This window comes from Mya arenaria, chromosome 14 (genome assembly GCF_026914265.1).
Source record: "Mya arenaria isolate MELC-2E11 chromosome 14, ASM2691426v1".
Classification (NCBI taxonomy): domain Eukaryota; kingdom Metazoa; phylum Mollusca; class Bivalvia; order Myida; family Myidae; genus Mya; species Mya arenaria.
Genome location: NC_069135.1, coordinates 19,874,394 through 19,889,677, shown reverse-complemented (window position 1 = coordinate 19,889,677; position 15,284 = coordinate 19,874,394). Strand labels below are relative to the sequence as shown.

The 15,284-nt window shown below is 35.8% G+C and overlaps 1 protein-coding gene across 1 annotated transcript; it reads left to right on the top strand.

Annotated features, from left to right (window-relative positions):
* The first annotated feature begins 212 nt into the window (after nt 1-212).
* LOC128216213 (uncharacterized) lies at nt 213-7,145 on the top strand. Its single transcript, XM_052922783.1, has 8 exons — nt 213-536; nt 2,878-3,264; nt 3,621-3,813; nt 4,018-4,199; nt 4,576-5,037; nt 5,486-5,620; nt 5,904-5,946; nt 6,401-7,145. Exons 1-8 carry the CDS (start codon nt 494-496, stop codon nt 6,453-6,455), a joined length of 1,500 nt encoding a protein of 499 aa, XP_052778743.1. The 5' UTR covers nt 213-493; the 3' UTR covers nt 6,456-7,145.
* The last annotated feature ends 8,139 nt before the right edge of the window (nt 7,146-15,284 follow it).

Below are 15,284 nucleotides of genomic sequence, written 5' to 3'. Positions count from 1 at the left end.
CAGATTTATAATTTGAATTTTGGCATAGCGGGTGGTTCATTCAACCTATATCATTATTCAATAAGGTTCAACTCGTATGGGAAAATTTATACAAACCAGAACGTCATTTAGGGTATCCAATAAAAGGAATGCAATGTCATACTAAAAATACCCCAACACTTCCCGATATTTGACACTATCACACTTGTATTCATCAAAAGAATTTAATACAATATACGTTTAAGAACCTTTAACCTTATTGTCTGTGAAAAACCACTGATGATTTGTCTATTTTATTACCATAAACATTTTAAGTAGTCGGTGAAGGCATTTAGCAATTAGAATTATATAATGAAATGGAGAGTTTAAAAACCGACTATCGTTTTTCACACGTGAATCACGGACCTTTAAATAGTTCTTTGTCAAAGAAACTGGATTCCTTATTCTGATTTTTTTTCCAGAAGATTTATACCACTTGTGCTTGAAAGTTGTGCATGTAGTTATAGTCATTGAAATGAGTTTTTTCGTGCAATTGCTGGCTTTTCATATTGTCCATGGTATGTACAACAATAACTGTTTATTTCATTGTTGTCTTTTTTACCAAACAAATTGTATTTCCGGCTTATACAGGAATTTCAACAAAATTAAAAAAAATCTTTTTTTTAGGTATTTAATCAAGAATATTTCGCTGTGTTAAGCTTTAATATTATCGGTTTTCATCGAAACGAAAATTTGTATATCTATGTTTCAATTATTCTTGATTCCTTAAGAATTAAAGTAGCTGTACGGTTGTTTGTGCTTAAAAACAACGTCTTATTATAATTGATGTAATATAAATAAAGTTATTGTGAATTGCTTACGAAACTTCGTGAATTCCAACACAACTATGCACTGAATATCCTTCCGAATAATGCCAACCTATATACGTCTGATGTTTTGAGGTTGTATGACCTTTGTAAGTTAACAGTGTCTATTCCGTATGATTCAAATACTTCGGGGTGAATACAGAATCTGTTAACTAACTCATTCAACGGAGTTTGCATCTATTACGTTTTATGAGTTATTTCCAAACAAAGGAAGGTATGACTGTGAAACAATTTTATGATACGTTAGCTATAGCATGGATATAAAACATGTTCTTCTTATTTTGTTCAATTATGTGAATTCTGTAACTTATTACTTCGCTTCGCTGGAAAAGCCTCCCTTGTCTTCAATACACAAAAGTACGTAACACATTCATACGCGCAAGCCATTCAATATTTGGACTTTTGAGAGGCATATTGAAAAAATCAAATATATAATAAATGGAATACTACGACAGGATGCCTTTCTGGTGACCTGCACCACGTCTCGTTTGTTGTGTTTACATGTAGCTTTCTCAACCTTAAATCTTGACGGTTACATGTTTACACACCGAACTCGACGTGATACATGTCACCAGAAAAGCTTCCTATCATAATACATCATATTTATTGCGTGATATTTTTATGACATCAGAAAACATAATGTTGCGTCATTAAACAAACTAACGTTTATATGTATAAGTACTGATTTTGATCCGGGAAGTTGTATTTGATGCTAGCCCTTCGTGTAGTCTGCAGAAAATCCACTAGAGTTGAATACAACAATCCAGAATAAAACGCAGTAATATTATCAGCCTTTTGATGGGGTTTAAGAAGGACGGGTAAATGTAGATTGTTAATATCAAATACAATTTCTTTCAAGTACACATGAATAACTGTTTGTAATGTGATATAGCGTTTCTACAAACTTATCGTTTAAACGTATGAATTTTGTAAGAATACGATGACATGATAACAATTGCATTAGGTCTTTATTTTTGAAAAGAAAATGTCAAGAAGTTTGGGTACATTACAGTGTTGTCAAATTAAGATCTTCGTTATAGATGTCGGCGATGACAAAGACTAATTCGGGATCATTAGGTTCGGTGATTTTAAACAAGACATATATTTGAAACAAAAATAAACGTCGTTCGAGTGATGTTTATGATATGTTAAAAATCTAAACAAAAACACAGCAGAAGTTTGCTGGATCAAATAAAAAGGTACATAAAAATTTATGGCACAGTCTTTCTGTAGTATAGTTTACCGTCTCCGTGACCTAGTGGTTAAGGAGTCCGCCGTCGGAGTGGGAGGTCGTGGATTCGATCTGTGGCCGCGTCATACCGAAAGACGTTAAAAGTTGGAACAAGTAGCTCCCTTGCCTAGTGCTCAGCAATTAAAGGGTAGTACTGGTTTAACCCAGAAAAGCTGTAGCCAGTGTATCGGTGCTTTACACCGAGCACGTAAAAGAACCAAGGGTTCTGTTCGAAAAGGAACTAGGGTATCGCACCCGGACTCCTTGTATCCAACCGTTGTCTCTTCCGCGTGTTGTCCTTTCAGCAAAAACAAAGGACACAGTTGGAAACAAGTGCTTGCACTTTCACGGGTTTCCTTGACCGCAAGTTCTAAAGAAATACATATAGTTTAAGTATATCCAATTTGCTATAAAATCCAAAATAAGAGTGTGGCCTATCAAAAGGTCAATATTTTAATAATAAATACTACACATAACAGTACATTATATTTATTCCTAAAATATGAATAACAATACTATTCATGTTCTTTGCAACTCAAAAAATGAAGATATATGTATAAGTCATATTCATGACATAAACCTGTTATGAATATTTTACTTATATGCATGAACCGAACGAATTATTATGGATTAAGTTGTTTGACCCAATTATTGATCAATAAAATAAGACCAGATATGTCCTAACGATTTTAACACGAAGGCAACGAGGTATCAAGTTTCATTCGATGACACAACTGATAACTATGAACTTGAAAAAGATCATTTCTGGCTTTGTACTCAAATATATTACTATATTTTCAGGGACTTTTGCCCTTGGTACTTTATACAAAAGCACCGCTTCTTGTTTCGGCGTTACCACACCAGCAAGTAATTTTATGTCTTCTTCGTGTCCACCGGGAGAAGTAATTGCAATAAAGACTTTTACCGTCGCCTACAAAACAGCGGCACTGAATTGCACTTTGGACAACGTTCGCATCCAAAATCAGTTTCAACTTTGTTGTTCGAACATAACCGAACAAGACTGCCAAATGTCATATAATATTCATCCCAATAATGCAGTTCAGTATATAGAAAATTGCAATGGTAGGCGTAGTTGCAACGTGATGGCTACTAGTGTTATATCACAGGAATGTATTGGAATACCTGACCATCCAAACTACATGCATATAAACTACTATTGCATACCTGGTAAGTTTGGTCATACACGTAAAATGTAGTTTATCCTCCACGTTCAGTTATGTTTAAAAATACATTCTTGAAATGTCGATCCTTCAAACTACATCCAGGTATGAAAATAATTGGAAATGAGTATTGACAGTGATGCTCGTGCAACACTCTCACATTTCAAATGTAACAATAGGGGTGGATTATTTCGATGGAAATAAATTCAATTTCCCATTAACATCATTATTTTTAAGCGTATAATAAAACTGACTGTATACCAAATGTCTGTTCATAATGTTTCATTTTGAAACTCTTCAGGGACTAAACTATCTCTGACGTACCTGCTATTAATTTTTTGATGGCATTTTGTTTATTTTTAGAGACGAGTATTCTTAGCAGCATGTCAGGAACGATAACCTCTACGAGCTTAGGGCCGCATGTTTATCTGCAAAGTCCCGGTTTCAACAACGTTCAGAAGATCCCGTCGGGAAAATCTCTGACTTGCTCTGTCCACACGTGTGATATGGGCTCAAAACTCTCTATAACACTGTGGCAGATTGTGATGGAAAACAAGTATAGTTACCATTCATTAGTATTTGAACATTTGAATATATAAAACAAATATTGAAAGTATTTTGTTTGCAAAGCAGCATTTTTTCTGTGTTCGAACAACGAGTTCATTGATTTAAGGCAGTCATATTTACCTTGGTTAAAATGTTCTGTTTTATTGTTCTTTTTAGATACCATTATGATAAGTAAAAATGTAAATATCTTAAGGTGGGGTCAATGCCAACAAAGACTTATTGTGAGACGACCCGACGGTATCATTATCGGTATTTGGAACTGTCAAAATAACACAGCTTCGCCGAAAACATTGCAAACAAGCGAACAGTATCTTATCATTCAGCTAGAGAACAGCCTTACATCTGATTTGGGCTCGTTTTGGCTAGGATTTGCTGGTAAGTATACCATGGTTTCGGAGTATGAAATATCACGTTTACAATGCCGTTGGAATTGATAGTTAAAATAAAATGTTTACTGATAAAGAACGTTTAACACCATCATAGATTATGGGCATGTATGTTAAATCTAATTGTTTCTTTACTGAAGTACGAACTGCTAGTACGAACTCAATTGCTTTTGAGAAACAAAAGAGAAATACAAAATTATTACTATGATCAATGCTACAAATGTCAATGCAAAAAGACACACGGAGCCATAAACAAAAACAAACTCAAGTTAAAAGTTATATGAAGAAATTTTCAACCAATATTTGTAGTTTTTGCAACGGTTAGCGGAAAACAAAGGCATAGGGCATTATTTTCTATCCTTCAGGATCCTCCCCGGATGGTAGGGTAACAGTCTCGTGTCCTCCTGAAACGAATCCATGTGCTGGTGTCTCTTCAACAATATATTCAACATCGACACCTATGACGACCACCACCAAAGCAACAACAACAATGGATTCAACAACTACACCAATGACGCCGACCACCACAACCACAACCACTACCACCACCACCACAACAACAACAACAACAGATTCAACATCTACACCAATGACGCCGACCACCACCACCACCACAACAACAACAGATTCAACATCTACACCAATGGTGACGACGCCCACCACCACAGCAACAGCATCGATCTCAACGACTGCTGGACAATCCAGCACTTCAAATATAACAGAAGAGAATACAACATCAATAATAAATGTAGAAACTTTATCCAATTCGAAAACAACTTTGGGGTCAACACTATTGGACACATCAACTACACCAAAACATAAAAAAGGTGATTTTGTGGAAATAATTCCATCAATTTCATTTCATGCACTATAAAACTTGTATAACAACGACACATTTTGCATAATAATTAAGTATTTACATGTGTATGTTGTTGTTTTTCTTCATTTTTTTAAGTTTCACAATTGTACAATGAAAAGTACAGGGACTGGCACTGTAGTCGAAAATTGAAAAAAAATTGATACATAAATAAACCCTGATAAGAGTCGCAAGGCCAGGCCGAACGACCGTGAACTAGAGGTATGAACGTAAAAACACCACATACATTAAAACCAACACCACAGACCGACCCAACACGAAACAAAATTGCTATACCGACAAACCTTAGTGATTTACAATAAAATTAACAACTTTTAAATTTTGTTGAGGGTTTTTATATGGACGTTTATCCATCATTATATTAAAGATGGTTGAAGTTTCTAATTGTGTCTATTCAGGTTTGAGGAACGCAAGTATTGGTATCGTCGTAGGAGGAGTAGCGGGTTTTGGTCTTATTGCTTTTATGCTTTCGATCGTTTTTATTCGAAGGAGGATAAATAATGGAAAGGCACATCGAACTGCACAAGCATCAGGTATTTATACTACCGCAGGTACTTGAATATAATAATTATAATAATAATAATAATAATAATAATAATAATAATAATAATAATAATAATAGGGTGATTAACCAATATAATTCCCCTTTAAGGCGAGGGACTCGTTATAAATGTACGATTATCTTCCCTTAGTAACCATTATGACAGTTAGACATATTCTTATTTATAAAAACCAGTTCATACCATTGTGTCCAATTACAAGGCAGTGATGAGACTTATTAGTGTGTCCACAACTCAAATATACCTTTCTTTTTAGAATCAAATAGGAATACCAACGGAACGACAAACCCTAGTTACGCGTAAGTAACATTCGAAAACAATCAATCTGTAAACTTTCAAAATTATTATCTTTACTCAACTGAGATGTGTGGGTATGTAAGCATATTTATACTCGCAGTCGTCACTTGTCTATTCGGCGAGTGTTCCGAGAAGATTGTTATTGTTGTTTGGGGGAGGGGTGGGGGCGTCGGGGTGGAGAAACAGAAACAGAATTTAACGATGGTTAGAGCTGCCCTGGTTCTTGAACGTGCACCAGTGTATAACACTGTCACACCAGGCCCCCATTTAACGTCCCTCTCGTAATTCGATCGGTATTTTAGTGGTGCGGCGAGGTAGTAAACCTGCGACCCCTGGATTGACTGTCAATTGTGTTACCACAAGGCCGCACTGAAAACACTACCAGTATCTATGTATATGCAACAGAGATTTAATACTAGTTTAATGTTTAATTAGTAAACTATATATACATTTCAGACCTTCAAGTTCATCATACTGCATGGTTGGTAGAATTGCCGGGGGCGCAAGCTAAAGGACCATCTTCATTCCTACCCGAATTAGCAACATTTTAAGATGGCTATATGCAGATATTTGACTTATATAAATGCTAGTAGGGTAATATTTTGGTGTCAACATTGTTCAGATAGTATAGTTATTGTTTTATACCTACATTAGTCTGCCTCGTCGTTTTTTTCTCAAACAGGCGTTCACCGATTTACGCTGGCGGTGCTTAACGAGATTGAACAAGTTGTGTGACGGAAATCAGCATACGCTGTAGAGAATGAAGTGCTCGCGGAGGTTAAGCATGTGATAGAAATGTCGCAGCAAATGATTCGTTGTAACGGAATAAAGGTTGTATACTCCTGAAAAGGTCCATGCAACTACCATGACTTTATCCCTTTGGCACTCCTCGCAAATTAAACTAAACTTTGGTAGTCTGTTCGATACCCTAAAAATTGAAAAAAATAATCTTAACGTGAAAATTGTGATGAAAAGTACTTGATCAGGAAAGGTTCCCGCCCCTTCTGCTAGTTCTTTTGCTATCTTTTTCCCAACACGCATTGGTTTAAACTGTGTTTTTCCTGACCTTTTGTTATTTTATTTCAAATTGTGTGTGTGTGCTTTGCGGAGATTTCGTTGTCCCTGCAACTCTGAATGTTTGAATAATTGTTTTTACCATGCAAAGATGTCAAATACACACACATAAAAAACTACTCTTAAACTTGTTTTGTGTCTTCTTGAATTTAAACATGAACTGTTTCCATTTGTTTGCAGACAGACTATAGTATTTTTGATTCAACGAATTCATGCTTGCATTTTTAAACTACGCTATAAAGACGACTTCCTGGTTAAGAAAAAAAGTTAATCAAATCCCTTACATTTACCAAGATATATCCGATTACCATTGTTAAAACAGATATATTAGTCACTTAATGAGGTAAGCTTTATGAATATAGAAATATAAAATTGCAAATACAACACCTTCTGTATGTATATATACATGTATAATATGATTCAGGAAACAATTCATGAGTAGTTGGTTTTCCAACCAAGATTTTGAAAGTGGAGATTTTCTGTTTTATTCATACAAATTCCTTCCCATAAATCATTCTACTCATCATAAAACAGTTACAATGTACACATACCTAAAAGGCCGTAATTCACGTATATGAATGCCGTAGTGTATATACCTGAATGTCGTAGTGCAAATACCTGAATGCCTTAGCGTACATACCTGAATGCCGTAGTGAACATACCTGAATGCCGTAGTGCACGTACCTGAATGCAGTAGTGCACTTACCTTGATGACGTAGTTCACATACCTGAAAGCCGTCGTGCACTTACCTGGATGACGTAGTTCACATACCTGAATGCCGTAGTGTACGTACCGGAATGCCAAAGTGCACAAAACATGATTAACGTGTTACATACCTGAATGCCGTAGTGCACGTACCTGAATGCCATAGTGCACATAACCTGAATGCCGTAGTGAACATACCCGAATTCCGTAGTGCACGTACCTGAATGCCGTAGTTCACATACCTGAATGCCGTAGTGCACGTACCTGAATTCCGGAGTGCACATAACCCGAATGCCGTTGTGCACATAACCCAAATTCCGTAGTGCACGAACGTGAATTCCGTTGTGCACATTACCTGAATGCCGTAGTGAATATACCCGAATTCCTTAGTACACGTACCTGAATGCCTCTGTGCACTTACCTGAATGCCGTAGTTCACAAACCTGAATGTCGTAGTGCACATGACCCGAATGCCGTTGTGCACATAACCCGAATTCCGTAGTGCACGAACGTGAATTCCGTTGTGCACATTACCTGAATGTCGTAGTGAACATACCCGAATTCCTTAGTACACGTACCTGAATGCCTCTGTGCACTTACCTGAATGCCGTAGTTCACATACCTGAATGTCGTAGTGCACATACCTGAATACCTAGTGAACATACTCGAATTCCTTAGTACACGTACCTGAATGCCGCTGTGTAATTACCTGAATGCCGTAGTTCACATACTCGACTGCCGTATGGCACATTACCTGAATGCCGTAGTGAACATACCCGAATTCCTTAGAACACATACCTGCACATAGTGTACATATCTGGATGCCGTAGTTCATATACCTGAATACAGTAGTGTACATGTCTGGATGCCGTAGTTCATATACCTGAATGCCATAGTGCACGTACCTGAATGTTGTAGTGCTCGTACCTGAATGCCGTAGTGTACGTACTTGAACGCCGTTATTCACATACCTGAATGCCGTAGTGCACGTACTTGAATGCCGTAGTGCACGTACCCGAATGCCGAAGGTCACATACCTGAATGCCGTAGTGCACCTACCTGAATGCCGTAGTGCATCTACCTGAATGCCGTAGTGCACATACCTGAATGCCGTATGCACAAGTGAATTGCATGTACAAGTCATGTTTCACAACGTCGAAAATATCTGAACATATAAGAACACCTATAACTTAAACTTCTATTGACACGCCATTCTGGCTTACTTGTATAGAGTTTCAGCAATTGTTTTCAAGACGTAGTCCATCCCGGAGTATGTAAACTTGTATTTTGCAATTGAAATAACTCAAAGGGAACCTACCGTAGCAGTTCATTAAATTTAAGGCGTTGTAAAGTTGTGTGTAAAGTTAGAACTTTAAAAATGCGCGATAAAGTATAAACCAACATTGTGTTTAAGTATTGATCAAAGATTGCAATTCATAAAAACTAATTTTATGCATATTTTTTCAGCATTACTAAATTTGAAGTATGAATTGTGTTATTGATATCATTATCCGGGTAATGAACGCAGTTGAGCAGGTAAATGATTGTGGAGTCAAAAGAAACTGAACACGTACTTAAAAAAGCCCAACTGTGTTCGTATCCCCTATAATGACATCCAATAGTTCATTCTTCCTTTAAAAAATTGTTAAAAATACTCAAATTAATTTTAGAAAACCTAACAGTAATTCTTCGAGAGCAAACAGATTACGAAATAAAAATATATTACATCTATTTAAATTATCAATTTGAATATATTTATACGTTTTTTTGTTTTATTTTAAACAAAAAACACAAAAGTCCAGGGGCAGTATTAATAAAGCATCATATGGAAAAGAATCAACCTTATGATAAAAAAAAAAAATGTTTTTTTACGTTGAATTTGAGGAAAACAAAGAAATTGTTTATACAAAACTATGAAAATAATCAAGCAAATATCAAAATTAAAAAGGCACATGTTCTGAACAAATAGTCTTTTTACATTTTTTGCGAACTGCATTTTTACATGAAATATTGCCTTGAAAATTACAATGACGATTTGGAATTGTTGGTGATTTTTTAGAACACCAAGTCTTTTAAATAGAAAATTCTCAATGAATCACGCTTTGTCGTTCCGTCATTGTATCCGGCATGCCATTATGCCTTTGGTCTATGTGGTCATAATACCTCATGGTCTAAAGATTTTCAATTGCAACGTTCCGTCTATCATACCACTGTGTTCGATATTTAGTTTTTACTTTACAGCGTTTCGTAGTATAGCTGGAAAGTATTGTCTTTACTGTACGGTCAGTTTGACCACAGTTGACCAATAGGCGATTGCGTTTTGTTATGAGGGGTCGAGTTATCCAATAGAAAGGATTAACGGTATAGACCGTGATTTTGGAGACGAAAATTGATTCAGTTCTAGCATGCACAGTAGTCTGGCAAAATTATGAGTTCGGTTTTCTTTAATTTATTTTCATAATGGACGAAAGTATCAGTGCCAATAGTGAGAATGTTTTAATGGACAGAATTGAGAAAATGATTTCTAACAAGCTAGCGTGTTTTGAGGAAAGGACCTCTCAGTCGCAGAAAGACATTGCAGACTCTCAAATCTGTAAGATGCAAGAGGACATTTTGTGTAACGATACGTATCAATTCAAGAGAAAAAAGTTGTGAAGACCAGTTCAAGTTTAATCTTAAAGTAACAACGTAGCTGAGGGAAACAGAAAGTCATGTTAGAAAGATGGACATTGAAGCAGCGGGAGCAAGCATAGCAAAAGGTATGGGTTTAATGATGCAGAGGCAAAAGCCAGTTAAGATGGCTGATGACTCTGAAATGGGTTGGGCTGTTGTGAAGGAATATGTTAGCAATCCTTTGGCTTCGGACTCTGAAGACGAAAAGAAAATTTCGAGAGCGGAAAACAAAGCGTCAAAGAAGGCTAAGCAGTTCCTGAAAACCCGGCCAGGCAGGGGTCGGATTGCGTCACGTTTCGCCCCGTATACCAGCAGGGCGTCGGCTTCCCCACCTCCACCTTACGGAACAGGAGCCCCGATACCTACCGTGACACAGGCGGCTTTCACGGGACCAAAACCACAAAGACCTGGATTATGTTTCGGTTGCGGGAGACCAGGGCACTGGAAATTTGAATGCAGAGCTGGAGAAACACCCAAGACTTATGATAAGATATGTAGAATAGTAGATGATATTGTTAGTCAGAATAGATTTGAAAATTTTGATCAGCAAAAGCAATTGCTAAATTTCCCCGAACGGGCCTCAGAATGTTTGAACAGTACGCAGGTAGAAAAATACCTCGTGACACCGGTCGGCAGATTGAAGCGTTGCATAGCAGAATGGGATAAAATTGGGGTTAATAACAATGTTTACATAAGAACCGTTTTATAAAAAGGTTACAAGTTGCCGTTTAAAACTTTACCTAACGCTGAAATTCTGAAAAATAATAAGTCGGCCAAAGATAACTCTGATTTTGTTGAAAACGAAATTGAAAAATTGCTGAGTAAGGGGTGCATATCCAAAATAGGTCAAGTTCCTCAAGTGGTGAATCCGTTAACTGTTGCTTTCGGAAAGAAGGGTAAACTCCGTATGGTATTAGATTGTAGGCATATTAATAAACATTTGGTTACATTTAGGTACAAATATGAAGATGTGTCGGTTGCTAAACAATTATTTAGAAAATCTGGGTTTTTGTTTACATTTGATTTGAAGAATGCATATCACATAATTGAGATATTTGAAGGGCATAGAACTTTCCTGGGATTTTCATGGGAGAAAAAAGTTACAAAATATTATGTCTATAATGTTTTGGCTTTTGGTCTGGCGACAGCTGGTTTTATTTTCTCAAAAGTTCTCAGAGTTGCAATAAAACATCTGAGGTCATTGGGTCATATGGTTGTAAAATTTTTAGATGATGGCCTCGGGGACACATAAAATTTGATAAAGCCATGCATTTAAGTCAGGAAGTAAAACGGTTGTTCATTTCACTGGGTTTTTTTGTTTGCTGAAGACAAATGTTCATGGGTGCCAGAAAAAGAACCACATGGTTGGGATATTTGTGGTGTATGGAAACAAACACTATACATGCTACCGAAGAAAGAATATTTCGATTAAAAAATGCATTAGATTCACTATTTTTTCAAGTTCGAAAAGATAAAATTTGTTTAGTACCTGTTCGATTTTTGGCTTCAATAGTGGGTCAAGTTATTTCATTGCAATGTAGCTTGGGGAAAATTGTTTGCTTTAAGACTAGATTTTTGTATGCAAGCATAGATTCCAGATTGGGTTGGAATAGCATGATATTATTAAGCAGTAACGCTATTAAAGAGTTGGAGTTTTGGCGTCAAAATGCTAGGAATTTGAACGTTAAGGGTGGTTGTATAGCGAATGGGGTTCAGTCTGACATTGATTGTTTTACTGATGCAAGCCAATTTGGTTATGGTGGCTATGTTGCTCTTTGTGCGGGCGCCTTTATTAAAGGCACAGAGGTTTATGGCTCTTGGAACGAGCAAGAAACTGTGAAAAGCTCCACTTGGAGAGAGATTGAATCTGTTGACAGAGTAGTGAAGAGTAACGTTGATTGCTTACAGGGAAAGACTGTATGCATTGTGATAACAAGAATGTTACAAGCATTCTACAGAAGGGTAGCAAAAAGCCTGATTTACCTAGTGTAGCTGTTGCTATTAAGGAGTTTTGTGATATGAATAATATAACACTGAAGCCTAAACGGATACAGAGACAATATAATGTCAGAGCAGATTAATTAAGTAGGCAATATGATAACGATGACTGGAAAATGACACCTTGGGTATTTGATCAAATTGACAAGTCTTGGGGTACTCACACATGTGACAGATTTGCATCAAATTTGAATAATCAATGTAAGAAGTTTAATTCAAAGTTTTGGTGTCCTGGTTGTACTAGCATTAATGCTTTCAGAGTTGGAAAAATGATTTAAATTGGTGGGTGCCACCACCAGTATTTATCGCAAAAGTTATTCATAAATTTATGCACGAAAAGGCAAATGGTACATTAATTGTGCCTGTTGGAAATCTGCAGCTGTTTGGCCTTTGTTGATTGATGGAAATGTTTTTTAAGAGCTTGTAAAAGACATCATAATTTTGCCAAAGGATAATATTATTGCTAAAGGAAAAGGTAACAATGGGGTTTTTGGTCAAACACCAATGAAAGTGCAAATGATCGCTCTGAAAATAAGGCATTGAAGCCTTGAAGTTAGGGGTGAAAGATTGTCATATTTTTACAGATGATACATGATGATTTTCTTTGTATTTTGAGGTGTTCATGGACATATTTATGTATTTTCAGGCATAGGACTGCAGGGCAACATAGCTAGGCAGATGCAGCAGGAGGGTTTGGCACAGAGTGCCAAAAATGTTGATATTGCCAAAAGTATGGCCAAGTATATTGTTATGTCAAAAAGTGAAAGCACATCCAAGAAATACCATAGTGCATTTAAAAATGGTGCGATTTTTGTGAATCAAATAAGTTTGTGTCGATGCCCGGAAGGCCAATTTGTGTCGCTATATATTTAACGGAGTTGATGGATGATTATGCCTCTTTTCACAAAGTTTCTGCAGCTGTTTACGCTATAAAGTGGGCCTATTCATTGATCAATGAAGAAGATCCTACAGACAATGGTTTCGTTAGGAACTTGTTGGAATCGTCTAAAAGAACTGCTAAGGAGCCAGTGAAGAGGAAGGACATTGTCACTTCGGAGTTGTGTATTCTGTTGATTTATGTGAAATAAGAAATTTGTGTATGATAACCTTAGCTTTTGCTGTTTTTTTGAGGTTCAATGAATTAAGTAATATAAAATGCAAGGATATAACTTTTAGTGATAATTTTGTTAAAATTTTCATTTCGAGAAGTAAAACTGATCAATACAGAGATGGCAATGAAATTTTGGTAAGCAGAGGCATTTCATCTGCATGTCCAGTTGCAATGTTGGAAAAGTACATGCATTTGGCAGATTTGAGCACAAAGTCTGATTCCTTTTTATTTAAGCCAATAAACCGATCAAAAAACAGCTGTAAATTGATTTCAAAAGATAAGCATATAAGTTATACAAGAGCTAGAGAGGTTGTGATAGAAATGTTTAAGAAATTAGATCCTGATATTAATATAGGTTTGCATTCTTTGAGAGCTGGTGGAGCTTCAACAGCAGCTAATAGTGGTGTAGACACTAGATGCTTGAAACGTCATGGTCGGTGGAAAACAGACGTAGCTAAAGATATGTACATTAAAGATTCGGTTGAAAGTAGGCTTTCAGTATCAAAAAGCTTAAATATTTAAAGTTGAAGTAAATTGTTCAATAATCACTTCTTAAGTTTTAATCAGTAACTGTATATTGATGAAGGCATTATTAATTGGAAACTGTATTGGCTCTTTAAATTCTTTAAAAAAATTGCCTTAATTAGGACGTATAATATGAAGCCTCAAGCTCTAACTTTGAAATTTGATTCTAGCATTTGTGCACGCTATCGGCCAAACAGATAAATTTGTTGAGTTGTTGATTTAAGTATAGATATTAGGGTGAAGTAAAGTATAAATTGAGTAATGGAAATACTCTTTACTTTACAGCGTTTCGTAGTATAGCTGGAAAGTATTGTATTTACTGTATGGTCAGTTTGACCACAGTTGACCAATAGGTGATTGAGTTTTGTTATGAGGGGTCGAGTTATCCAATAGAAAGGATTAACGGTATAGACCGTGATTTTGGAGACGAAAATTGATTCAGTTCTAGCATGCACAGTCGTCTGGACATTTCGGTTTTCTTTAATTTTCAAAATTGATTTTATTGAAAAATGTATGTTATATTGATATCTTTACATTTTTTTTTTGGTTTTCTGTTTTTGATAAATACATGTAGTATAATTGTTTAAGAAAAGATGCCTTAGATATATTACAACAATTTTCATTAGAAGTGTTCATAAGAATAAACGGGTGCAGTTTTCCAGAACATTTATACACCATACTATTTGTGTGATTTTTTATCTCTGGCTTTTACTCTGGCCTATTGTATAAGATAAGCTTTCATTTGAATATATATGCTTTCAAGATATCAGTGATTTGTGTACATGAAAATTTGGACTAAACCTACTTTGTCATATTGTCAAGGAGCATATTTCATGATTTGTATGCAACTGTGAAACTCTCATAAATATATAGATTTATTATCGATACATATTCTGATATTGACAAACGTGCTTGTTGAATAAAATATCCTTAGCATTTGTACACGCTATCGGCCAAACAGATATATTAAAATTTTGTTGAGTTGTTGATTTAAGTAAAGATATTAGGGTGAAGTAAAGTATAAACTGAGTAATGGAAAGACTTAACATTAAGTTGGAGGTTGAAGGTTTGTATATTTTTTTTTGTGTTTATCTTTTTATCTATTTACTTATTTTCTTAGAATAAATGGACTTGACATTCCTTTTATGAATAAGGAATGGCTGGGTTTTATTTTAAATCAAGTTGTTTGTGTTTAATTACTACGTATCACTACTGCGTTGAGGATGCAATTCGCTTTTAAAAAATAAATATAA